This window comes from Carassius gibelio, chromosome B6 (assembly GCF_023724105.1).
Source record: "Carassius gibelio isolate Cgi1373 ecotype wild population from Czech Republic chromosome B6, carGib1.2-hapl.c, whole genome shotgun sequence".
NCBI lineage: Eukaryota > Metazoa > Chordata > Actinopteri > Cypriniformes > Cyprinidae > Carassius > Carassius gibelio.
This window is the reverse complement of record NC_068401.1, coordinates 2999195-3025334: the sequence shown is the minus strand read 5'-3', so window position 1 is coordinate 3025334 and position 26140 is coordinate 2999195. Positions and strand designations below refer to the sequence as shown.

The window sequence follows — 26140 nt, the reverse complement described above, 5'->3', positions numbered from 1 at the left end:
CAGAAAACAAAAAATATTTTTCTTTGAAGAAGCTTATTTCTGTTAAATGAAGTTTCAGTTCAAGTTTGAGTTATTTGTAATGCTATTTTTAATACTTAAAGTAAATTTTTCATGAAACATATTTAGTAATATTTCCTATTTAAGTTTCCAAATGCTCTCTAACAAATGAGTTAAAATGATTATGAGGTCTTTGTGAAGAATTCATTCTTGTCCATGTTTGAATGCTGATGTCTATTACCACGGGGCACAGTAACACATCTGAACACCACAGAACATGAATAATTCATTCCGCTTTTAAATAAGGCAATTTGTCAATAATTTAAACTCATTATGCTTTTAAATTTATGCAGGAGCAATAGTAAAATGCTGCAAAATACCATTAAATAACTCCACTTTGAATATAAATATACAGTATATCTTTAGTTTTTTTTATTGATGTGACTGACTCAGATTTCATTTGTTGTTTTCTATTAGGACCGTCGTGCAGATCGACATTCGCGTCTAAATATTCGCCCTTCCAGCCACTCCGCCACATATACCACAGTCTCCACCTGGCATCATCACCCTGACAAACTTATCACCGAGTCCTGCGTTTATGAGGCCAGAGTAAGTCTTTTCCGAGGATTTGTCTGTTTATTCACTTCACAATAGATTTATAGCTGTATGCCATTGTTTTCTGATAGGAATGTATTCCAAGCTTTTAACAAAGGCTTGGTATGATAGTAACTTTCTTCAAAACCTGTCAGAGTAAAATAGTATTTTCAAGTTTGTGTTTCGATGAAAAAAAACAAAAACAACAACAAAAAACATAGTATTTCAAAAGGAATAGTTCACCTATCAATGATAATTTGCTGAACATTTACATACACTCATGCCATCCAAGGTATAGATTGGTTTGTTTCTTCACGGAAACAGATTTTGAGAATTTATTGCATCACTTGTTTACCAATGGATGCTCTGCAGTGAATGGGTGCCGTCAGAATGAGAGATGTTTGTAATCAACAAAACCATCATGAAGATGTTTTAACTTCAAACAGTCTCTTACATAATACTTTGGCTTGGAAACTGAGCATATTTCTCTCCAGGTTCAGAAAATATTACTTTTTTTACTGGAGAATGCAATATTATGTATACAGTACTCAAATTTTAGCCTTAATAGTCTTATTCTTAATGATGGATTTGTCTCTTACAAACACACAGCTTTTTTGCATTATAAGACATTAATTAATGGATTGGAGTGGTATGGATTATTTCTGGATTATGGTGATGTTTTTATCAGCTGTTTGGACTCTCATTCTGACGGCACCCATTCACTGCACTGCATTTGGTGAGCAAGTGATGGAATGATACATTTCTCCAAATCTGTTTCCATTAAGAAACAAACTCATCTACATCTTGGATGGTCTGTTTCAGCTAAATTGATTTGGCCAAAAGATAATAGAGATATTTCAGAGTGTGTGCATTAACCAGTTCGGCTCAAACCCCCTTAAGGATTTTCAAAAGGATTGTGACTCAGGTCATCAAGATCAAAAACCAGAGTAAGACAGAGTCTAGATTTAAATAATAAAAGATCCATTAATGAGCACCACATTAAAAATTCAAGTGCTCTTTTGAACGTCATTGTTATTTTTAAAATGTGAATCCTGGGATGAAACTGAGAGAGGAAGTATTATGTAACCTAATAGCGATAGATATATTAATAATAATAGAATTCTAGATTCATAATATTACTAAATATTTCTGTTTCAATCAAAATAATATAAAGCAGGACAACTGTTTACAACATTGATAATAATCAGGAATGTTTTTTGAGCAGCAAATCAGTATATTAGAATGATTTCTAAATAATCATGTGACACTGAAGACTGGAGTAATGATGCTGAATATACAGAAAATCCAAAAGTTATTTTAATAATATTTCATAAAATTGCAATTATATATATTTTTCATTCTTCCTTTTCTAGTATTTAGGTTCTGTGATCATCCGAGACCTACGAGGAATTGAATCTACACAGGAGGCCTGCGCTAGAATAAGAGTACATATACATATATATTAGTCAATATGCTGTTATACAATGTCTTTAATATTTGTTACGTTTTGTGCACAGTTTTGTGAGTCTGCTTTGGTCCATTAATCATTTTTGAAATATATTCTTGCCATCTAATGTTTACCAGAAATCAAAGGATCACAGGAAAGGTCCCGTCATAATACTAAACATCACCTACAAAGGAGTCAAGTTTGTTGACGCAGCCACCAAGGTAAGAGCAACTGCTAAAACACACTGTAACTAAAGTTAACATTGGTTCAGGAGGTTAAACCAACTGTTATTAGTTGTGTTTGCTAAGCCATCACTATCAGAGTTAGAGATTTGTATGACAGTGACCCATCCTGCACTATTTGTGGAACAGACATGAATGATTGATTATGGTTATATATGGTTGCATAGCCCTATGGTTATGAATTAGTGAAATGCTCATGTTTTTTGCGGATGTTTGAAAATTGTGATGGACTCGCTCAGTATTTTTGTACTTTTGCAGGCAATGGTTGCAGAGCATGAGATCCAGAACATCTCCTGTGCAGCCCAGGATCCGGACGACCTTTGCACATTTGCATACATCACAAAAGATCTGAAGTCTGGTTATCACTTCTGCCATGTCTTCACTACAGTAGGAGTGGTGGGTGGTATTTTTGTATTATTTTGCAGATGGGTTGGGGAATTTATGGAAATCTATGGAACTTAATTTGAGGAAATGTAAATGAACAAATATAAACAATAGGGTCTTAAGCTGACATGCATGCAAACTACAAATTACAAAAAAAAGACATTTCTGACTTAGATATAATTGTAAGTAGAACTTTAATAAATTATTTTATTGAGCAACACAAATGCATGTGTGTGTTGATGTATAAAAAACTTAAAAAGATCAGCATTTATTCAAAATATAAATCTTTTTCAACTATATATGTCTATACTATCACTTTGTAGCAATTTAACACATCCTTGCTGATTAAAGTATTGTTCAAAAGTTAAGGTCAGTGGTTTTTTTGTCGAAATTTTAGTCAGTAGAAATTAATAGTTTATTTTTATAGTTATTTTTCAATGTTTTGTTTTGTCCATTAAAAAATATTGAAAAAATATCAGTTTATTTTATATATATATATATATATATATATATATATATATATATATATATATATATATATATATATATATATATATATATATATATATATATATATTAAGAAGCACAATTCTTTACAAAATTTATAATAATTCAGCATATTAGAATGATTTCTGAAGGATCATGTGATACTGAAGACTGGAGTAATGACAGCAAGCTGCTAAAATCAAAAATATAAATATGAATGTTTAATTTAATTTGTTTCTGAAGTAATGATTTTAATGTACACAGGACATACATTTTCTAATATTTTTAACTAAATGTTTTTCTGATAAACTTAATTGAATCTACACAGGATATTAATTTAATATGTAATTTACTATTTATTTTGTTATTAATATTTTTTTTCTGACTGAATTGAATCTACTGTACGTAGGATTTTAATTTTGATTTGACAATTTAATTTAATATTTTCCCCAATACTAGCTATTTTACCCTTAAAATTAAAAAGCATACTGCTTTATGTAAATGAGCTCTGTTGTGATTGGCTGTCCTCTTCACATGTGAAAATGAGTCCAATGTAGTTTCCTCTGCCACTTTTTATGGCCTTATTGAGAGTGAAATCACATATTGTGTGATTATTAAATGACTCTCCGTACAGACACAGACCTATGAGATCATCCTGACGCTGGGACAGGCGTTTGAGGTGGCATATCAGATGGCACTCCAGGCACAGAAAGCCCGTCGTCACAGTTCGTATGCTGGTCCAGCCTCCGAAAACATAGAAACCAAGACCAACAGGCCCACCTCGCAGTCCCGCAATAGCATGCGCCGCTCCACCGTGAGTATGACTTCAGCACATGTTATCTGATATCATATTATCATGAATATACTGTGTTCACATATTTTTGATCACCTCAGAAAACTGTATTTACAGTGTTGCACTTACAATGGATGTCTACAGGCCTTAAATGCAGAAGCAGCACATATATACATATGTTATATTTGAGTTCTACATTTGTCTAAATAGTATATAGTGGTGGGATGTAGTTCTGTTTATGTAAACCTCCCAGATATTGGTATCCTTGTGCATATCGTGGAAAAGTTACTGGTACATTAAAGGATTTTAAGTCTCATGTAACTAAAGTCTTTTTCTACGTTAGAAACCTTGTGCATTTTCTGTATTTTAAAGTTTATTGCAATATATCTTCCTTCATTTTGAGTGCATCACTGTAAACATGATTTTTGCTTGCTTTTACAAACTGTGGGTCAAAATGAGTCTGTGTGTTAAACGACAGCTTGTCACAGATGTTATCCGTGAAACTTTAAACCTAAATACAAAAAGAAAATAAATAAAAATAGACCGAATCGATAGACTTCAGTCAGAGTAAATGTCATATTTAATGGCTGTGAAGTATAGAGGTACAACTGACTCAGTTTCTAAAGGTTTTTCATAAATGTCTTAAGGTCCTTGGTCACAGATTGTTTTCACAAGCATTATTTTCTGCTTTAAAAAACGTCTATATTACATTTGGGGATTTTGAGTCACTTTTGACACAGAAAAATCACAGCACATGCTGCAATGTTATTTGTGCGATTGATTTCGAGAAGCTAAATTTGAGTGTAAATCCTTTGGTCATTTCTATTCTGCAGTTCCTTCTGAACTTTAAGGCTTCTATAAAAGGATAAAGCAGATGTTTAATGATATGATTGTCAAGCACAGGCTTTCTTAAAAATGATTAGATTATTTGCAGAATTGCAAGACAATAAACATGAAGGAAATTAAAAGCTAAAGTTATTCGTTGTTGATCAAGGGACTGATAGTTAGCTTATATTACAGTGTCAACAAGAGGGAAATATTAAGTTAAGTCATTTTGAGATTAAAAAGTTCTGATTCTGAAATGTTGATATCATACTAATTGCTGTAATGTTTTCAAAATGGATTGAATGTTTAAGAGTGATACAGCAAATATAAAAAAAATTGTCAAAAATAAAATCTATTCCCAAGAAAACATATCAATTAAATTAAATTAAAAATTAAATTAAATTTATGCATTTAGCAGACGCTTTTATCCAAAGCGACTTACAGTGCATTCAGAAATATTCAAATATTCAGTGCAATTAGAAAAAAATGTTTATGTTATAAGTGCAGGATGAAAAAAATCAGCTAAAACCATGATAGTGAAACTATTTAAAATCCACCAAGATCATGTGATTTCCATATTTCAAATGTTTTGTTATTTTATTTAGACATATATGATGGCGTGGTAAAAATGTACTGCGTTGTAGAAATGGCCCACAGGTTTAGTTGTGTCGAGAGGTGTCACCTCCAGTCCTGTTATATTTTTCATGTCTTATATTACTTTATTTGGTTGCCGTAAGCCTGTAATCTGTCTCTGTGCTTCTGCCCGGTCCTCCTTCCCAGGGTGCACCTGTGCTTGAATGCCGCTGCTGTTACTGTCACACGTGCTCCGCCCACCGCTCCTCCTACCTCCCGCTGCCCTCTATCAGCCCTGGAGTTCAGGTTCTGCTCTTTCTCTTTCTCTTTCTCTCTTCCTCACATTCTCCAGCACTCTTCTTCCTGTTAAGTCTCTGGCTTTCTCTTCCCTGCCACTTACTCACTTTACTAATTTTCCTCTTACGTTTCCAGTTTTCACTGTTATCCACCTATTTTTTCCCCCCCATGTACATTTTTGGTTGACACTAGCAACAGGTCACAACTTTAAAGTGTGGTACAATTAAATTGTTTAAATTCAAGAGGATTTAAAGGTTGCAATCATGTACAGAATGAAGGAGGATGAAGATATGTTGTGTCATTGCTAAATTCTTGCTTTGGTCTGAGGATGTTCTCAGTATGTCAGCGGAGTAGGTTTGTTTAAGCAAATCTCACATGTCAAGAACATACCTGTCCAGGTGATATTTCACTCGAGTCAAAAGGAAATAAGATATTATATCTTGCATGAAGAAAATTATTATTTAATGATTATATTGGCAAAAAGTGTTGAAAAATTGCAAAAAATAAGGCCTATTACAAAGTGTGTGTATATATATATATATATATATATATATATATACACAGACACACACACACACACACAAACACATAGATACAATATATGTGTGTGTATGCACAGACAATCACATACACATACATTTAAATTGTTATATTATAAAAAACTTTTTTTTAAATGTTTAAATATTTTAGCATTTATACTTCATTGCAGTTAATTTAATATTGCTTAATCCTTACAATAATACAGCAAAAACAAAAACAAAAACATCCATATGCACTATTATGGTAATTCAAATTTTGTGCAGAATTGTCTTGGAAAAAATGTCACAGTGCAGAACTCTAATGGTTCTAAACATAGGCTCATTTTAATGTATGCAAAATGTATATTCTTGAAGGGATTTTGGAGTGAAATATGACCTAGACATGTTTTCAGGAGATTTATTCAATTATAGATGTACTTTACAGATCACTACACAATTTTCAAATTGGGTTTATCATGCCTGGAGCAATGTCTTTAAAATTATTAGCAGGAAAAGTGGAATGAACAGTTTGTGTCGCCTAACATTGTCATTGAGAGGACTTTTCAAAAACAAAGTATTGCGTTTTAAGCAATACTTAAAATGTTGCGTCAGCAACATTGGAGACAGCTATCTTACATTTACACTTTATCAAACTCAAAATCCTCACTTTTTTGAAAACAACTTAAAATGACAGTATCAGGCGACCTTCTTAAGAGACACTACACTAATGATTTCAAGATGAAGATTGTGTGCAAATTGAATTTAAGAATCCATTTGCAAGAACGTTTGTCTGTTAACTAGCAGCTAGAAGGAGCATCTGTTTGTGTATAAACACTCAAACCTGCATCAGGTCCAGATATCAGTGTTGTTGTCTATATCTACGGTGATTTCTCCTACGTGGTGTTCATCCCCAACGGCCATCTCCTCACTTTTGTGAAATGTGGGTTTCCGTTGGCTGCCATTCTCTCCTTCAGTCTCACTCCTCGCTCCTACTTCTCCGGCAGATCGACCCTCTGGAGCCAGAAATGGACCTGCAGTCCCTGGGCAGCACCAGTTGGCTCTACGAACCGAGGGAGTCCTCCAGGCCTTCGAGTAGCACCAAGTATGAGACCACCATATTTTGAAGCAGGGCACGGCCCTTGTCCAATCCCGCCTGCTGCCCCATATCAACCCCACGCCCCATAAACTCGAGTGCCCCGTGCCTTCTCACTGTGATTTGTAGCCTTCCTCAGGGCAAGACTACTTCCCACTCCAGTCCCGACCCCGGCCCTTGCCTGCATTGCCCTCTCGGAGAGCCGTACACCTCCACCTTCCTTTTTTGTCGTCTTGACCAATGAGCGCTTTCTGGAATCCTTGGATTTGCCGTATAACCAGCCTCTTCAAACTCTGGTCCGAAATCGCCTCTTGAAAGCTTCCCTATTTTATACATTATGCTGAATGTTTACGGTTCGGTCCCTCGTGTCAGAGGGTTCTCTATCACAAAACCTCCAAACTTGACACTTGTAGCATTTGTACATCTCCTCATCCGGACGGACATGTTGGCGGAACATTATTAGAAATTAGTAGCCCAACGAGCTCTCTGACTGCAACAGCAATACTAGTACTGTTTTTCAAGTTTACGTACATTCACGGTCATGAATGCAACATAACTAATCTTCCCATCAGCGCTCCTCGAACCTTGTAGCACTAGATCACTTTTTTTCCCTGTAGTTGGACCCACGTCCCCCCCCCCCCCACCCCCTGCAGTTCTTCAGTTTTTCAAAAGAGTTGGGTCTGTAATCTCGATTCACATCCAGTGCTTCCTTTTGTCTTACCAGGCATCTGCAGCTCTGAGGCCCTCGGAAGAAAGACTATGCCTGTTTAGAGAGTGTTTAGAGGTTTGGATTTGAAATGCAATACAGTTTAACTGGGAAGAGTAGAATACAGCCCCAAGAAAGTGGAATAACCAAGACAACATTCCTGTTCTGTTTTCTGGTTGGAATTTAATTGACTTTTTTTTATCCAATAAGGGAAACCATTTTGTTTCGTAAAGTTCTATATTTGTAACTTTACATGGTTAACATCACATAATACGTGTGTGTATATCCTCTATGTTCATTTTGTGATTGATGATTTGTTGTGTGAAATTAGTTCCCTCTGAGACTCCCACTAAAAAGTCATTTGCAGAAAAATGAGACAGAATATTTTCGTAGACATAATAATAGTAAATGTAACTATTTTGAATTGCAAAATAATTCCCACGGTGACAATTATCTTTAGGGAGAAGATAATGAAGCCAAGAAAAGAAAAAACACAAAGGCTAAAGAGAGAGAGAGAGAGAAAAAGCTCCAAACTGCCTTATGCATATTGTGACATGTACTGAACGTTTGGAAAACCACTGTAAGTTTGCACCACTTTGTTTATTCACCCAAAAAAAAAAAAAAAACAGAAGAAAGAAAACAATGTATTAGATGCTAGAAATCTGCGATTTTACATTCTTGATGGTTTATGTTTTGTCTTGTTTCTTGTGCCATGTTCACACTGCCGTTAAATATGAATTTACCCCTCACTTAAAGAAGTAACAACAGCATTTTGAAACCAAATTAATGCATGGGACATTTAAAAGAAGAGTGAAAATTTAAATTTAAAAACCATTTTCTCACCCTTAAGTTGTTCCAAACCTGTTTGCTTTTCTTTCTTATGTCAGACATAAAAGATTTTATGAATAAAGTTGGGAACCAGACAAGTTGCCAAAAGCCAACGACTTCCATGGTATGAAAAAAAAACAATAGTATGTATGTCAATGGCTACCGTCAACTGTTGGTTACCAATGGTTTGATTACCAATATTCTTTAAAATATGTATTATCAGCAAAAAAAATGATGACATGCTTAATTTTATGGTGAAATGTCCCTTTAAGTAGCGACCGTTGCATTTTATTAAATCTGCGTCAAAAATAATGGCATCAATGTCTGTTGTTTATAAACGTAGTCTCTATAGCGCAACGGTCGCTAAATAACATCCAGCCATTTAGGGTTTACGAAAGACTCGTACACATACTGAATGATAATTCAGGTGATTCATTTCTTATGTGATGTTGTGTTTCCAAAACATTGCAGTGTGAACGTGGCTGTTTTTGTGTGTGTGTGGAAAGGACTGTTCACTTTAGTTTGATTCTGGCTGTTATTCACTTCTGAACTGCACTCTGTCTCTCATGTCCGGTTTTATTGAGTAACTTAATCTGTTAAAGTTGTGGTAATTTCTTTGTGACTGTGTTGCACATCCTCAACTTCCAGACATCACAATCATCCTCACTCATTAACAACCATCGTTTGCCGTTGTTTTGTCTCATTTCCTAACTCAAAATTGCCAAAGAGGCTAGCTCAAGATCCATTTCACTCATGCAATCACATCCTGTAACGTGAGCTTTGTGTATTTTTGAAATGCTGTCACATTTTTTATATTTCAGATTTAATTAGCAGTCCTGTCTGGGCTCTGACAACTTGATTGGGATTTAAGCGCATTCCCATTTCTGAATTCCAATATATTTTTCCTTGTGTAGCTGACTCCACCTTTCAAGTTTCCGGACACCAAGGTGTGAATTGAAGGGGACTCAGGTGAAACTTTATGTGTGAGTCCAAATGAGGAAGAAATTGAGTGAGTATGCGAGAGAGAGAAAGAGAAATACATAATTAGCACTTAATGGCTGTACCAAACAGACTGTCCAAAGTTGTTCCTATTGCAAAAATAAACTTGAATAAGGACTCAGCCGATAAACTGATTTGCTGGTGATGTGGAAATGGAGGTAACAAATCATATAATAAAATATGAATCAGCATGATATTCAGTTTGACTGAATCTCACAAAGCAATGTCATATTTCACCCCAAAACCAAAATAAGAGTTTTTGCCAATGCATCCTGTTTTCAGGACTGTGTAGATGACATTATTATCTAAACACATGTTTGCACAATAATTATGCATTACAACTAAGATGTACACTTACAATTGTACTATGTTATCTTTTCTCAATATGATCATAAAGATTTTGACCTGTAATTTGCTTAATTGTCATGACAAATGGGTCAATGCATGGTCCTAAAAATAGGGTTTATTTGCTTCTCATTTAGTTTTGGGGTGAAAGGTGAACATTTCTCAAGTTTTTCATGAGATTCACACATTTATGTCTTTAAAAAGCAAGCAGAACATTTGAGTAATCTCTGGAAAACTGGACTTCTCTTTCCTGAGCACTGTGTGAACATTTTAGTGTTCAATGTTTCCTCTTAAACTGTGGTTTATTTTCATATGGAGAAGGACTTTGTGTGCGACATTGGCAGATTATACCTAAAAAAAAATTATTATGCAAAACAAGAGTTTTGATCTTTTTGGACTCTGTACATTGTTGAACTGCTTGTTGAAGATTTGTGGCATTTAAAACAAAATTGGGTTCAGTTGTGAATCGGAGATGGAAACGTTACGGTTGAGATTAAGTACTTTCATGTAAATCAGCAAAAATATTTTTACCTGTATGTGAAGAATCCAGCTAAATTGAAATCAAATCAGTGGTTGATGCAATGATCTTACTGTGAAATAGCAAAGATGTAGCATACTTAGGCTATTGATTTGCCATATGAAAACTAAGAGCCGAATTAAATGTCACTTTATGGCCACCTATCACAAAGCTGTCTAGCATCACAATGAGTGTTTTATTTTCTTTTTATGGTTAGCAGGTTCCTTAATTTAATGGAAAAGAAAATGGGCACATATATGCTACAGTGGAAGAAAAAGATTTACAGAAAAAAGGAAAAAATGCAAACCCCTCAGGCAACACTTGTCCCTCGCTTTCTCTTTGAATTCACTTGAATTTCTTTTGAACTTCACATAATTTGAGCGAATATTGACAAACGATTTAACACCAATTATGTTAGTATCCTCTTTTTCTGGGTTGGGAAGAGTATGAGGATGTCAGAAACACACTAAGATCAGGGCAGATTGCTTGCACTTGACAACACAAGATAAAATACCACTGTTGGCCTATGTAGAAGGTAAAGTAACTACAATTAAAAGATGTCTAATAAATGTACTTTTTGTCCTGAATGTTCATACTATTCTGTATGTTCATTCCATTTACTTAAGGAACAATCACTATCTCAATGCCATTGAACTAATAAATTCAATAGACTTTTTGCTCTGTTTTTGTCTTTGAATTGCATTTTATTTCACTTTAGCATAATCTATGAATTACACCAGCAGCTGGCTTTGTTATTGCTTTCATTATATTACTCGAGTGATCAAGATGCATTTTTACTGTGTTTCTATTTAAATTTTACACAAGCAGACCAAATCAAAACATAACAGATTTGCATGTTTTAAAATTTTATTTTCTTATAATAGATAAAAAAAAAAGGCTGAAAATCATCCTAACTGTAAATAACCAAAACATCCATCAACGTAATAAATGCACATCTTACACAACACCCTCTGGTCTGTCGTAAATATGAAATCAAAGCCAATTGAAAGTTCATTAAATTTTACAGGAATCTGTGGTAATCCGAGTCACTCGAGCGAACCAACGTTTTCTGAACTGCAGACAATAGTCATCATAAAACACAAATGAGCAATTAACTCTTAGATCGACTGTAAAACCAGTGTAGATATTAGGCCGAGTCTTCTGTGGATATCAGGATAATAAACGTGGTATCGTAGCTTTATCGATCGGGTCGCACCATACCGGGTCTAATGGCTGGCATCATTGGCCGAGCGGGAGGTCGCATCATGTGTGGCCCGGGCATCATTTGCATAGGTCCACCCATTGGTGGCCGCATACCTGGACCTGAAAGAGAGCCGGATGAATGTGATAGTCAATTTAGATTGCAATTAATGAAAATCTTTCACATTAACAGTTATTTTTATAGATAAACCGTCTTACCTGGTCCTCCAGGCATCATGCCGTGAGGAGGAGGACCCATCATGGGGATCATAGGAGGACCACCCATGGGTGGAGCTGGTAACATGCCCGGTCTCGGAGGTCCACCTGCAGAAGAAAAGACAAGTTATTTCTTGTAAATTATATGTTAACAATATAATGGAATCAAATCAAAGTAAAATCTCTATTTATTGGTTTCTCAATGACTGACTGGCAATACTTAAATTAGAAAATTTTATGTGGCATTCACATCATTCTTCCCGAAATGATTAATGTCAGAACATTCAGAAACTTTTGAAAACTATAATGTCCAAATATGCAAACAAAGCATCACTTAATTCAATAAATGTTAATTCATTTCAAGATGAGAAATCTAAACACCAAAATGAGGTCAGGTTCGAAATTCTTGTTTCATTTTGTTCTGAATAAGGATATTTATTATTACCACAAAAATCTGAAAATACTGTCAAAGGACAGAAAAATCTGCATGTTTTTAAGAATAAATGTTATATAAATCAGATGTATGATAATTGAACAAACCCCTCAGTTTAAAAAACTTAATGCAGATATGAATAAATCTGCATTTTGAGAAAAGCATCATTTAAAACTACAGAAACAAATAGAAAACTGGAAAAAGTGAATTTTGGAAGTTTTCTTTCCACTAGTTTCAAAGAGATGTTATGTATAGAAGTATATGGGTAGCAAAATTAATTTTATATGTAATATGTAAAATGGCAATGTATTCTGTATGTAAATGTAAGTTTTCCTATACAAAAATATTGTGCAACATTTAGTGCAAAATCTAAATAAAATTTCAATCATAGAACTTACATTTGCCATTTTATTCTCTAGTTTTAATGTCAATTAAAATACATATTAGTTATAATAGTTGCACAATTAAAATGAAATTGTATTATCCAAATTGATTAGATATGTTTAACACGTCCAAGCAAAAACTGTAGTAAAATTATCATTAAAATGCCATTTTTCCTAAATGCGTGATAATTGCAGTGTGAATTTCAAAATGCACTCTGAGACGAAGGTGCAGCAAAAGGGTAGCAAAATTTAAGAAAAAATAAAATACATTTAAATAATTAATAAATTGAAAAGAAAATGTTGAAAATGCAATCCCATGTGTCCATTAGTCTAAATGCATTTAGGAAAAATGACATTTAAATTATAATTTTGCTACAGTTTTTGCTTAGACATGTTTAACATCTAATCAATTTGTATAATACAATTTCATTTTAATTTTGCAACTTTCAAAGCATTAAAATGTTTTTAATTTACATATTAAAACTAGTGTAGGAAATGACAAATTTTAATTATATAATTGATTTTTCATTTTGCACTAAACTAGATGAGAAAATGTAAATTCAAATAGAGAAATGCATTGCCATTTTACATATTGCATTGTCATTCAGCATTTCACATTTCAAAATGAAGTTTGCCACCCATATGCTTTCATAGTTATGGAAGAAAAATAGCTCAAAATCTCAAAAGACCAAAGCATGAAACAATGCTTTTGCCTGTAGTCTCGCCATAAAAAAAGCATAAAGTTGACTCAGAAATTGTTTATATGCTTTGTAGCTTCCATGAAAGGAAGTGACCATTTCAGAACTTTGAAACGTACTAATATTTGGATGCGGCAGCAGAGATCCGCCAGGTGGAGGGGCTCCTGGGAACGGGGTGGGGGGGATTTTACCCTGCTGGAAAGCAGCCGCTGAAACAAGGCAAAAATGACTTTTAGACTGGAACACTCATCTTTTATAAAAGATCAAGAAATCAGTCAAAATAGTTTATATCAAGTATGCATTTTACGTATAGATCTATGGAAGCGTGTTTCTTCCACAAAATAAAATTTTCTTTAGAAGCCTGACTTTTTTTTCATGCAATTTTAATGTAAAGATCAAAACTGCAAGAAATACTCAGAATACAGACTTTTCCCCTCAAAACTGCAAGTTCACATCTCTCAATTTTTGACTTTCTCAGAATTGCGAGAGTCAGTTTAAATTGTAAAAAGCTAGAACTCTTAGTATATCTAAATATCTATATAAAAGACTGAAGAAAATTATGAAGGTCACAAATATAAACCTTGGAAGAGCACGTTTGTTCACTCACTTGTTTTGTCGATGAGATTCTGAGCCTGCTCCTCCATCCATTTCTGATAATAATCTTTCACATTTTCTTTATGTTTTCGTCCGCTGCAGTGTGTTTTTCTGACTGATGGCTGCAGAGATTAAACATACAAATAATTAATGTCATGTTAAACAGGTCAGATTACCATCAGGTTCTAGATAAACTGGTATTCTTACCGAATCGTGTGTCAAGTATGTGTCACAATAATCACAATAAAACCTGAAAGAGACAAAAACATCCCACCCTTGATTACAAATGCCTTGGAGGTGCTACAGTAAAGCATTATAATACCATAGTAAAGGACTGTCACTATAAAAACCTAACAGAATACCATCATTTAGACTTATAGTCTTCTTTAAGTAATTACTAATTTCATATGAATATTACAGTATGACCATGACACTGTATTTACATGCTACTATTTTGTTTTTGTCATTCTCGCACAACTTTTACTATTAAAAACTGATTCATGCAGCACAAAAATGGCATTTAAAGAAGTGATATATAAATATAACGCTGCATATTGATATAATGACTAATGCACTAAATTAAAACACTTTCTAAATCATTAAAATGCTGGATTAGCTTGAAGAGCTACTAGATCTTGTCTGAGAACCGCGGTTTATTCGCAATGTGGTTTTCTAAAATGCCTTAAGGTATAACAGATAGATTAATTAACCCTCCGCGACTAAAACCGGTTGGTCTGTTTTAATATATATCGTTTAATAGTATAAAATAAACATAAAGAAAGACTCACTTCGGCATCTTCACAAGCGAGACAGCGCGGGGTGAAAATCACCGGAAGTAGAATCTGAGAATCCTTTTACGTCTTTGTTTGGGTTTGGAGCGAGCACGCGCACGCACTGGCGCCACTCTGTGTCTAGGAGGGAACCTGTCTCCGTTTACCACAACATGTATCTGGTCACATTTGACCACAAAATCTAAATACATTTGTGTTCATTTATTATGTTGACAGTTTTCCGCACAAATCCTCTAACATATTTAAATGCAATAACTCCTGGAGTATATTATCATACCTATAACAATGACCATAAAGAGCTCTGACCTTAATATTATTAATATTTGTTTATAAATCAGAATCACTCAACAATAATGAAAAATACATTAGTTCATTTTGATCCTAAAAGCCTTACATTTTAGTAGCAAAAAAAAAACCTTTGTCTAGCTTTTGAGAATAAATAATAATTATTAAAACAACAAAAAAAGTCACTTTGCAGAATATAGTTTTATTCTGACAAATCATTTGAGAAAGTAACATCTCCAAGCAATGCTTTAAGCCACAATATGTGTGAGAAACCATGCAGCTGCCATGAGAAGTTTAACTGTACAGATATTGAAACGGCTCAGCTTTAAACTTTAATGTTTCATGTTGATCGGTCATTCAAAGCTACAGTCACACCAAAAGCAAAACCATTGCTTTTAATAAAGGGCCTGCAAGATAGCACAATGTCAAACAGGTTGCAACACCTTTTGCAGTTTTACTATCTTAAAATTTGAGCCAGAAGCATGAAAGTTAATATGAGGCCTTTAAATAATATTTTTTAGTAGTCAGTATTATGCGGTCTAAAAGTGTTTGAGAAACAGGATGTTGTAAGGTTAATAGAAAGATTACACTTTTTAATAAGCCTAAACTCACACTTCTGTTCTGACAAACTGAGATCATACATTTGATATTGCGGTTTCAGATTTATTGCAGAATAAGTGAAAAATCTAGATTATTTCATTTACCTCATATCTTCACAAAGAACTTTAGGTTCAAACAGTATAACACTCAAATAGTCATTCTAAACCAATCTTGAAAGAGATACTGATCGTATTTAATGGGCACGTGTGTCAAAATAGAATGCATATATTAGAGTAAACATGACATTATTAGCAACCCATTTTATTTCTTTAATGTAAGATATCGGAGAGAAATAGGATATTCAATGGCAAAAAAATAACCTTAGTAGCCAGTAATTGTTCACTTCTGGAATAACATGCTCAACAAGAACATGAATCAAAAAAGTGTTCAGTTCAGTTTTGATTTCATGTTCACTGAAACTTGTTTAATAAACTACATTGAAGGTCAATGAAATTCTGCCCTTGGTATTTGTTAAAGGATCACTTGATAAAACAGGAAAACCGCTTAATATCGTATTTCTTTCCAAAGCAACAGGAACCATTATCCAAATATTGAGAAATACATAGCATTTTATTTAGATTAAAATTTACACAAGATGCTTTCTGTGCTTTTAAAACAGACCATGACTTACATATTTTCAGTAGCCATCCATGAATGATAAAATGTTGGTCCTAAATAAGAAAAATTACAATAGTAATTTTGAAATGATGCGAATGCCATCATAATGCTGATTGAGGGAAGTTGCAGGATTATCATGTGATGCAGCATGAAACTAATGTGGACCATCTCAACATCATCCGGATTACATACGGTGACATGAGCAAAACATCACATAACATCCAAGTCACTTCTGCTCAATCTCTCAGAAGACCACAGCAGCTTCTGTCAACATGCCAGTCCTGCCGATGTGCAACCTCGTACACACCAGCTGTGGCACATCTGTTTCTAAACAGTCCTCATAGGTTGGATTTGGGTGTCGTGTTGACAGGGATGGCTCTGAGCTCTGTCCGCATGCACAAGTACTCTCCGATGACCGCCATGAGGGCCATGCAGGCCACATTAACCAACCACCATGACAGGGCGGCTGTGAGATGGGCGTTATAGATCCAGCAGCCAATCACGTGAAAGAAATGCACCGTCACGGTGAAGTCCAGACACTGCTTTCCCCGTCGGATGAAAAACCACAGGCCAATAGCGCTGAAAAAGATACACGGAGCGAAGAATGACTTCACATGGCAGATAAAAGTGAGATAAATGCTTGGAATAGGATGGTATTAAAGGGTTAGTTCACCCAAAAAATGAAAATTATGTAGTTAATAACTCACCCTAACGTCGTTCCAAACCCGTGAGACCGTGAGACAGTTTAAGATATTTTAGATTTAGTCCGAGAGCTCTCAGTCCCTCCATTGAAACTGTGTGTACGGTATACTGTCCATGTCCAGAAAGGTAAGAAAAACATCATCAAAGTATTCCATGTGACATCAGAGGGTCAGTTAGAATTTTTTCAAGCATCGAAAATACATTTTGGTTAAACATAACAAAAAATATGACTTTATTCAGCATTGTCTTCTCTTCCGGGTCTGTTGTGAGCACGTTCACGAGACTGCAGTGACGCTGCTGACATGTTATCTTCATTATTGGGTGCCTTTCTGGACATGGACAGTACACTGTATACAGTATACTAGCTCTCGGACTAAATCTAAAATATATTAAACTGTGTTCCGAAGATGAACGGAGGTTTGGAATGACATGAGGGTGAGTCATTAATCACATCATTTTCATTTTTGGGTGAACTAACCCTTTAATATCAACTTACCATGTGAGAGAATTCAGAGTGAACGCCATCATAGACAAGCGACCTTGTGTTGTTGAAAAGCCAAGAGCCTTGACAGAAAGTAAACTAGTTAGCTGTAGTTCTGGGTTGACAACATCAAATCTCATTCATCTTCCTTTTGATGAACCCTATTTGGACAGTTACCTCATAACTGAATATCTGGTCGAGTGATCTACTGGTATGGACCAAACCATCAACACCAGCCAACCACAGACCCAAGAAGCTGTAGAAGATGCACTGCATGAGAATAATCTGGGAGATAATGAGGACTGGATCCCAGACATAGCTGCGGAAATGACTGCCCATCTCACAGAAGATGAGAGGGACAACACACGTCCCAAAACAGGCTCGATGGGAATATTAACAGCGGCCCCGGGATTTGAGTCTCAACCTAACAATGACAAAATAATAATAGTGCATGGTTCAGTTAGTTTATCGGTCCATGTAAATACCATGGTAGATATCCATTATTTTTTAACAAGCGCGAAAACGTAGATATACTACGTAAACCAACACAACACAATACAACAGACAAAATAACTAATTTACAGCTATTCAGTAATATTAGACAAATACGCACTAGCTAGCATTCACACATTATAAAGTCAAGAATGGTAACGTGCTATCTTATGTTATTACATAGTTACACAGACACATTTAAAACAATGTCAACGGTATGTCATTTTAAGTTCACAAAAATATAAATGTAAAATGCCACTGCGAACGGGCTATTTGTTAGCATTCGCTAGCTAAACATTGCTAACCAGCGACTTTGTTGACATCCGTCTGTGAGAATTCGAATGATGTGAAAACACGAACCCCTATTAAGACATATCCTAGGTGTGATGCTGAGGTCAGTGAGGACGCAGACAGAACGAGATTATAGAAACGTGACGCTTTATCTTAAGGCTAATAATATTTTTTTCAACCGGATGCGACACTTTGAGCCGCGTTTGATAGCGTGACGTCATCACACGTGTGCGTGTGTCTCGCGCGCGCCGCAGTTTCGACACTTCAACGTCATCGGTCACATCAAAACAGATAATCCCGCCTCTTACTATGCCATTGAAATAGTTGGTCAATTTATAACATTTTAAGTATGCTAGTAGCACCTTGACTTAAACTATTATATTAGTTGATATTAAATATAAATTGAAAAAAATACTTTTATGCATTTAGCAGACGCTTTTATCCAAAGCGATTTACAGTGCATATCAAGATAATAGATAAATTATTAAATTATTATTAAATTATTATTAAATTATTACATTGTATTATTATTATTATTATTATTATTATTATTATTATTATTATTATTATTATTATTATTCGATTTCTCCTTATTTCATCGTCGAAATTTACTTATTTTATAATTTCATAGTCTGTGAAACGTAATCCAAGGCTTTCTTTCATAATGCATATTGCCACATATTGTGGCTATTCTCACATCATTCAAAATTGCTCCCATATCGACTGGTACTGTGCCTTGATTTGCACTGGTTTTCCTTTGTGGACAGGCTGTGTGATCAGCAGCTCTTCCTTTGAGCACCCATTTCAGTTTCATCAATGGTTTTGTTAGTTTTAGTTTATTTTTTTTTTATTGTTTTGCGAACACATTTCTATATATTTTATTTTATATAGTTTTAGTAATTATATTATTTTGTTTTATTAGTAATTATAGTTTAGCAGAGCAAACAGAACACTTCCAGTGAAGACCAAAGCAAGACATTTAATTTCATCAAAGTTTTTTTGCACTGATTAGTTAACTCTTGTGCAGACATCTTAATAAAAATAAAATAATGGTTTGAGACTGACCAAAAAAACAAAACAAATAAATGCAACTTAAAAGTATACAAGTAAAAACTATGAAAAATTCAGACAAACTAAAAATGCAGCACAACAAAACTAAAAATGCAGTTTAAAGTTCAATGCAGTTCCGGACCGTTCCGGCCCACTTTAACCTCTGGTTATGTACTCTTTAAGATATTCTTGATAGAGGTTGACCATTAGTGGATTTTACCGATACCAGGTTGTTGCTAGGTAGATGCTTACTAATTTGTGTGTGTAATTTCTGCAGTCATGATTATTTTCAAACAGGTCTCCTGAAGACTTCACTGTCTGCCTTTTTAAAAAGGTATTTGAATTTATACATTTCTATTAATTAAAGGTGGAGTATATATTTGTGGTTGCTAGTGGTTTAAATTAGTATAGCAGTCCATATTCAAAATGTTGTTTCTGTTTTCATCCTCCTCAGACCAGATTGAGGACACACAAGAGGAACAAGCACAATTAACAAAGAAAGGTGATGAGTCTTGCGATGTAAGCTTACGAGTTGATTAATCCACATTTTACTAATCCTCTGGTCATATTTTTAGGTAGATTTTGAGGCTTTTAAGGTTGGGTAGAATCTGCCATCTCTGATGTAGTTCATTTGTTGCACTGTGTTTTCCACTGTCTGGCAAGTGTGTCCAAATACTATTGGTTAAACTGACAGTGGGTGGAGTCACACAGACCAAAACAAAAACAGACATTCTGACACAAAAAAAAAATTTTCAAAGTAGAATAACTGGATGTAGCATTGTTTTGTTTTTGTTTTTTTCTTGGAGAAACAAGTATGTGAACTTAGCATGTTTCTTAAATAGCTGCAAATGTTTTATAGCATTTTATGCTTTGGTTCAGTCAAAATAACATACAGCATTTTTAATAAATGCAAAATCTTTACTTCATGATATTGATTTTTAATTAAAGAAATTACACTCACAGTCTATACTAAACAATGTCCAGTGTTTTCTTGTGGTGTAGTAATGCATAACATGAATGAGTTTGTGTGCAACCAAATACAAGCCATGAGCTGAAAAACTTACTAAGGAATATTGATTGTTTTGTTCTTAGGTGGAAAATTGAAACCTAAAGCATTATGACTGTAACGAATATTGGTTTGTTCTGCTTATTGGTGGTAAATTGGTTCTGTTCATTTCTGTTAAATTGTCCCATTTTACTCTGTAAACTAGTTGCTTTGTGTGCATTTCAGAAGTGTAACAAATCATCCACTACTCATTCTTAGCCACATGAGGCTACAAAATATTTGTATTACATTCAAAAGAGAGCTGCAGAGTTTTAGGATCTATAGTATCGATCCATAGTTGATCTAACAGTAGTAAATTCACTATACAGTTACACTGCTTTTACATTCAGTATTTCAGCACAAAAACAAAACAAAACAACAAACATCATATTGACCATATTCCAACTTAAACAGGTGTGGTATCATTGCGCTTTGAATATTTAGTTCTAGTCATTGTCATTCTGTCCAGTGCAAACAGAACTCCTTGCAATGCAAATAAAGCCTATTATTGAATGTTCACAAAACCTGCTATTTTCTTGACGCATTTATGCTGGAAAAGTGATGTTTGTATATATTTTCGAGACATCATGGCAGCAGTAATTCATCAAATGATGGAAAATTGCATTATAACTAGGCATATTTCCAGACACACAGTATAGACGTGCTCTTTCTGCATTTTAAAGAGCTGATTCGGGTGCATGGACTGCAGTAATGCCAGATTGCCGTAGTTCGCTGCATCCTTCACAATGTAGAGTGCAGAACCAGAATGCAAAATGGAGAAATTTGTTGCATGAATCTTCTGCACTACTTTTGGGTATGTTTGTGTTGTTTCCTGATTCGCATAGTTCTCTCAGCCAGTCAGTTGCAACAATCCCAGACAGTGTGTAAAAGTCTGTTCCATTTTTGCAACACCTCTGGGCAGCTATTTCAGGCACCCAAGACCAAGTCTGAAAAGAGAACTTGAATGTGGAAATCTCAAAATCTAACATAAACGGTCCCATAAATGTGTCTCTTAAGCTCAAATAATGTTACAAATTCATGCTAAACCAGCCAATGCACATATACAGTCCTAAGTGCATCTCTCAAAAAACTGTTTCTATTTCAACTGGAGCTCCTAATAGCAGCTGCAGCGATGCAATGACTTTACTAATTGCCTATTGGCTCTTTTATGTAGTAGGCGGGATTATTCTGCCATATTGTGCATTGCATCTCCATCATTGTATATTTAAATACTTTCATTCCCCCTTAGTCTCAGTCTCTACTGAACTTGGGTTTTCTCTGTGATCGGTCCAGGACTATGCTGGCTCAGGATGGCTGATGTAGTTTTACAAAGCACAAATCGCTGGATGATATGAATCAGTGTATCATGGAAGCGCTGGATGCGGAAAGCGTACACCAGCGGGTTGAGTGCAGAGTTGACGTGTGACATAAAGATACCCACGTAAACAGCACTCTTGGGCACGTTGCATGTCGGGCAATAAAACACAACACAGTTCATAATATGCAGTGGCAGCCAGCAAAGTGCAAACAGAAACAGAACTAGTGCTAATGACTTCGCAAGTTTCAGCTCTTTGCGGTAGTATTTGCTCGAGTCGCAGGTGGCCTCGGCTCGACGGTTGAGTTGGCGGCAGATCACGCGAAAGATCTCTGCATACAGTCCGGTCATGATGATCAGGGGCACCACCACCCAAACAAAGAAGTTGAAGTAGACCATGTAATCCATCCGCATGACTTTGGTGAATTGGCATTTGATGGGCGTCGTGCTGACATTTCCGGGTGGGCTGAGGTGCCAGCCGGCCATCGGCACTAAACCAGTCAGAAACGAGATGAGCCAGCACAAACCCACAGCTACCCACGCCCGCCTCTGTGTAACAATGATGTTGTACCTGTCAAAACAATGCAAAAGCAATGACATAAATTACTTTTTAAATACAATCATAACCACAAATGAAATTGCAGGTGTTCTATACAATGCACACTAATGTTAGAAATATCATGCATTAGCACATTAGCACAATTTTCTTAGTTCACCCAAACAGTTGACAGTAGCAAATGACTTCCATAGTTTGGAAAAAATACCATGGAACTCAATGGTTACCAACATTTTTCAAAATATCTTCTTTTGTGTTCAACAGAAGAAAGAAACTCATGGAGGTTTGGAACAACTTGAGGGCGAATGTATGATGACAGAACTGTCATTTTTGGGTGACCTATCCCTTTTTTTAAGTAGGCTACTGTAGTCCTAAGCAGCTAAATTCTTTACTATGTCTGAATGGGATGGTGTATTCCTCAAAACATTCACTGTTTCTATTACAACTGGATCTCCTAGCTTCATCAATTGCCGGTTGACTTTTTTATTTAGAAGACGGGACTTTTTCCACCATATTGCGCATTGCATCTCTGTCTTTGTATATCTAAAGACTTTGATTCCCTTTAGTCCCCTTTGTTGGTAATGGTCATAAATGTTAAATGTAATGTAAATGTTGGTGGCTGGTATGTATTTGCTAAGGGCTTGTAAATGGGTTTACTGCATTGCTAGGTGGTTGCAAAAGTGTATGGGTAGCTGCTCACAAATCTCTATGATATTCTCTTTCCAGATTTAGACTGTGGGATATTTTTCCAACGTTTTATCATCCAATAGATTTTTTTTTTTGTCCAAATTAATATTAAAGGATTTATTTTATTTTAGTTTAAAATGACAATGAGTTGCACATGCCTTAGGCAGTACAAATACATTTTCTAAACCTCTTTATTTATAAGATATAAATTATGTATTTTAATATATTTTAATATATTCAATAAACCATTCGCCACAAATGTGTTACATAAGCAGTTTAAGTCACATGCCTTCAAACATCAAGCAAATGAGTGGTTAGGGATGCTGCCAAAATACTTTCAGACCATTGAACATAATTCCCCTTGACAGACACTGGAGGTTTAATTTAGCTAAAAGCCTTGCATTACACTAGCCCATTGATTTGCATTAAAGAAAGCAAAAGATATATTGCTGTCCTGCTGTCTAGCCAAGAAATATGCTAAAACAAAGCATGCATTAATATTAAAGCATAATAGCTACATGACAAATGCAACTTGAATATATATTTATTTATTCTAATTTGATGGTTTGGTGAACAAACATTACATTTTAACAGTCATTTCCTGTTACAATTTATATGTTGTATATGTTAGCTGTAAAATGTTTTCAATGTGAATTAAATATGGTGGTTTATTTTAAAGAAGGACCCAAAAATATACCCAAAAAATTTACACACAATCTAAATTTTTATGTTTCAATAATATAATACCACATTTGCAATGGTCACATGACATGCAAGTAAAAAGACATGCCCCTTTTACACTCTATTCCTTCAACTGCTTGTTTTCTTAAATTAAAAAAAAAAACGGTATCTTCTATATTCTTTTTGTATTCTATCTATCTGTTTTCTTTTTAGTTATTATACAATTAACAAAAAGCCAAAAAAGGCCTCTAATACTAGCTTGCTTTATTCCTTTTTTATTCATTATATATATAAAAAACCCTGCTATGTATACTGCATTATTCTAACTGAAACTTGTTACACAACTTGTGTATCATTGCTCTTTTGTTGATTTTGCTTCTATTGTCCTCATTTGTGAGTCGCTTTGGATAAAAGCATCTGCTAAATGACTAAACGTAAATGTAAGTAAACAAGGAAAATATTTCATCATTATTAAGTGTTTCAGACTCACCTGGTGGGGATTTTGACGCGTAGGAAGCGGTCGATGGCGATGGCCAGCAGGGACAGTATGGAGCTTTGGGTGATGGTGATGAGGAGGCAGGAGATGAAGAGGCAGGTGTAAAACAGTGTGTTGAGACCCAAGCTGATGACCACTGCCAGCGGAATGACAAGAACTCCAACTGCGATATCGGCCAGTGCCAGAGAGACAATAAAACAGAAAGTGGGGTCTCTGAGAGCCTGATTCATGTAAACCACCAGGACCACCAGCACGTTCCCAAGCACTGACACCAGAGCGATAGTGCTCTCGATGGAGATGTAAATCAAGTCCACCTTCTCCAAACTTTCAGTTACTGTTGACATCTTCACTATCTGTAGCAGTGGTTCCTCCTCCACCATGGCACTGGGTCTTCTATAAGAGTCTTGTGATGTCCTCAAAGGCTGGTATGTGATGTCATTTAATTTGTTTTAGTATTTATGGCACAGGTAGTAGTGCAACTGCCCTGACTTATTAGTTAAAGCCATTAAAAGCACGTAGAGTTTCTTCAGAATGCAGCTCCATGTGATCTGTTGTTACTTTGAGTGGCCGTGTGTCTTGTTCTCTTCATCTTGACGAACTCCTGCTTCTTCTCCTGTTGCGTAGGCTCTGCTGGCTGGGAAGGGAGGGGCGGTTCATTCTCTGCAGTACTATTTCTTTGCCCACTGCTCGTCTCACTCACCGTATCTCTCTCACTTTCTCTCTGTTTACATACTTCTCAAACCTCAAAACACCATTGGCACTTTGTGCTACTTTTAAATTCCAGTTCATTTAAATCGGATTTGAATCGGTGGAAAACAGGATACGGAATGGTAATTTGATTTAAATGGAAGAAAACTCTGCTGTGAGTGTGTTTTCATACACATATTTATTAGTTTCTTGAAATTAACTGATATTAATTTTGATTGCTTATTATTTCTGTGTTTATTTCCAGTTTAATGCCACTTAGAAAAAAAAAAAAAAAGAAAATTGACCCAGGCTACATTTATTTGATTCATATCGATGTAATGTTGTAAAATATTATTCTAATTTATAATAGCTTTTATCTATTGAATATATTTTAAAATGTAATGTAATGTCAGCATCATTCCTCCAGTCTCCAGTGTCACATGATCCTTCAGATATCATTCTAACATACTGATTTACTTCTTAAGAAAAAATGTTTCTGTTGAAAGCATGCATACCTTTTTCAATAGAAAGTTCAAAAGAAAAGCATTTAATAGACAGAAATTATATTATAAATGTTTTGTTAGTATTACTGTATTGGTACTTTTTAAATCAATAATATCCTTAAAAAAAGTCTTACTGACCTCAAACTATTGAAAGGTAGTGCGTATATATTAATAAAATCAATTGAGATATCAAATTAAGTCGTTTCAAGAAAGTGATCTGGTTTTGCCCATTTTGTTGAAATATCTTATTTCAGCTCAGTAAATTCCTTTTCATGTCATTCCAGTTCAAATTCCTGTTCAACATCCAGACATCTAATTTATAAACTGAAAGGGAGCCAAAACTTGATTTAATTCGGAATCAGGCACATGCTTGTCCCAGAACCCTGTTTCCTGCCTCATCTCCATCACTGCACGGAGAGACACATAATTTGATATTCAAATGTTTCCACCCAGGAAATCAGACATCATCTTCATCAAATTAATTTTCAGTAATGTTCACTGTAGTGTGGTAATGGATATGTCTCAGTAATGAGGGAAGCACTTGCCATCCATGATAATTTCTTCTGACACAGGGGAAGATTTTATTGCACTTTTATTTTCATTTCAGAGATCAGAGGAATTCTCATTTATTAGATCCATTGTGATTTCAACTAAACGTCATAGATGTTTTTTTTTTTTTTTTTTTAAACTCT

General features: G+C 35.0%; 4 protein-coding genes across 10 annotated transcripts in view; 1 reads left to right on the top strand and 3 right to left on the bottom strand.

Moving 5' to 3' along the window:
• The window catches only part of anks1ab (ankyrin repeat and sterile alpha motif domain containing 1Ab), a 28688-nt gene extending 17368 nt beyond the window's left edge, over window positions 1–11320 (top strand). Inside the window, exons 9-16 of one of the 5 annotated variants that reach the window (XM_052559584.1) lie at window positions 475–606; window positions 1965–2036; window positions 2176–2259; window positions 2539–2676; window positions 3785–3964; window positions 5549–5647; window positions 7161–7258; window positions 7974–11320. In XM_052559584.1, coding sequence (XP_052415544.1) covers window positions 475–606; window positions 1965–2036; window positions 2176–2259; window positions 2539–2676; window positions 3785–3964; window positions 5549–5647; window positions 7161–7258; window positions 7974–7989 — 819 coding nt within the window. In that variant the 3' untranslated portion in view covers window positions 7990–11320. Of the gene's footprint in view, window positions 1–474; window positions 607–1964; window positions 2037–2175; window positions 2260–2538; window positions 2677–3784; window positions 3965–5548; window positions 5648–7160 lie in introns of all 5 variants that reach the window. The other 4 variants (XM_052559583.1, XM_052559585.1, XM_052559586.1 and 1 more) reach the window with 4 other exon arrangements.
• A 173-nt stretch (window positions 11321–11493) lies between these two features.
• snrpc (small nuclear ribonucleoprotein polypeptide C) lies at window positions 11494–15078 on the bottom strand. Its single transcript, XM_052559593.1, has 6 exons — window positions 14957–15078; window positions 14376–14418; window positions 14182–14290; window positions 13694–13783; window positions 12064–12168; window positions 11494–11967 (listed from the first exon to the last, which is right to left on the bottom strand). Exons 1-6 carry the CDS (start codon window positions 14962–14964, stop codon window positions 11843–11845), a joined length of 480 nt encoding a protein of 159 aa, XP_052415553.1. The 5' UTR covers window positions 14965–15078; the 3' UTR covers window positions 11494–11842.
• A 937-nt stretch (window positions 15079–16015) lies between these two features.
• On the bottom strand, window positions 16016–18675 carry LOC127960245 (protein SYS1 homolog). 3 transcript variants are annotated; one of them, XM_052559875.1, is made up of 4 exons: window positions 18394–18675; window positions 17823–18069; window positions 17661–17728; window positions 16016–17041 (listed from the first exon to the last, which is right to left on the bottom strand). In XM_052559875.1, exons 2-4 carry the CDS (start codon window positions 17982–17984, stop codon window positions 16801–16803), a joined length of 471 nt encoding a protein of 156 aa, XP_052415835.1. In that variant the 5' UTR covers window positions 17985–18069; window positions 18394–18675; the 3' UTR covers window positions 16016–16800. The 3 variants fall into 3 exon arrangements, with proteins under 3 accessions (XP_052415835.1, XP_052415834.1, XP_052415833.1); XM_052559874.1 differs by having other exon boundaries at window positions 18443–18675; XM_052559873.1 differs by having other exon boundaries at window positions 18498–18674.
• Window positions 18676–20275: 1600 nt separating this feature from the next.
• LOC127960097 (adenosine receptor A1) lies at window positions 20276–24952 on the bottom strand. The gene is made up of 2 exons (XM_052559647.1): window positions 24253–24952; window positions 20276–22409 (listed from the first exon to the last, which is right to left on the bottom strand). The coding sequence occupies exons 1-2, from the start codon at window positions 24636–24638 to the stop codon at window positions 21782–21784; spliced, it is 1014 nt and encodes a 337-aa protein (XP_052415607.1). The 5' UTR covers window positions 24639–24952; the 3' UTR covers window positions 20276–21781.
• Between the last annotated feature and the right edge of the window lie 1188 nt (window positions 24953–26140).

What these genes read in the sequence shown, in the direction of transcription:
- LOC127960097 (XM_052559647.1), bottom strand. Translation starts at nt 24,638, where the DNA reads ATGGTGGAGGAGGAACCACTGCTACAGATAGTGAAGATGTCAACAGTA. An exon ending in CGCGTCAAAATCCCCACCAG is followed by an intron (nt 22,410 to 24,252) that starts GTGAGTCTGAAA and finishes TTGTTTTGACAG; the next exon opens with GTACAACATCATTGTTACAC.
- LOC127960245 (XM_052559875.1), bottom strand. Translation starts at nt 17,984, where the DNA reads ATGGGCAGTCATTTCCGCAGCTATGTCTGGGATCCAGTCCTCATTATC. An exon ending in ACCAGATATTCAGTTATGAG is followed by an intron (nt 17,729 to 17,822) that starts GTAACTGTCCAA and finishes CTTTCTGTCAAG; the next exon opens with GCTCTTGGCTTTTCAACAAC. An exon ending in ACTCTGAATTCTCTCACATG is followed by an intron (nt 17,042 to 17,660) that starts GTAAGTTGATAT and finishes TATCTTTTTCAG; the next exon opens with CGCTATTGGCCTGTGGTTTT.
- snrpc (XM_052559593.1), bottom strand. An exon ending in CATACTTGACACACGATTCG is followed by an intron (nt 14,291 to 14,375) that starts GTAAGAATACCA and finishes TAATCTCTGCAG; the next exon opens with CCATCAGTCAGAAAAACACA. An exon ending in GCTGCCGCATCCAAATATTA is followed by an intron (nt 12,169 to 13,693) that starts GTACGTTTCAAA and finishes TTTCTTCTGCAG; the next exon opens with GTGGACCTCCGAGACCGGGC.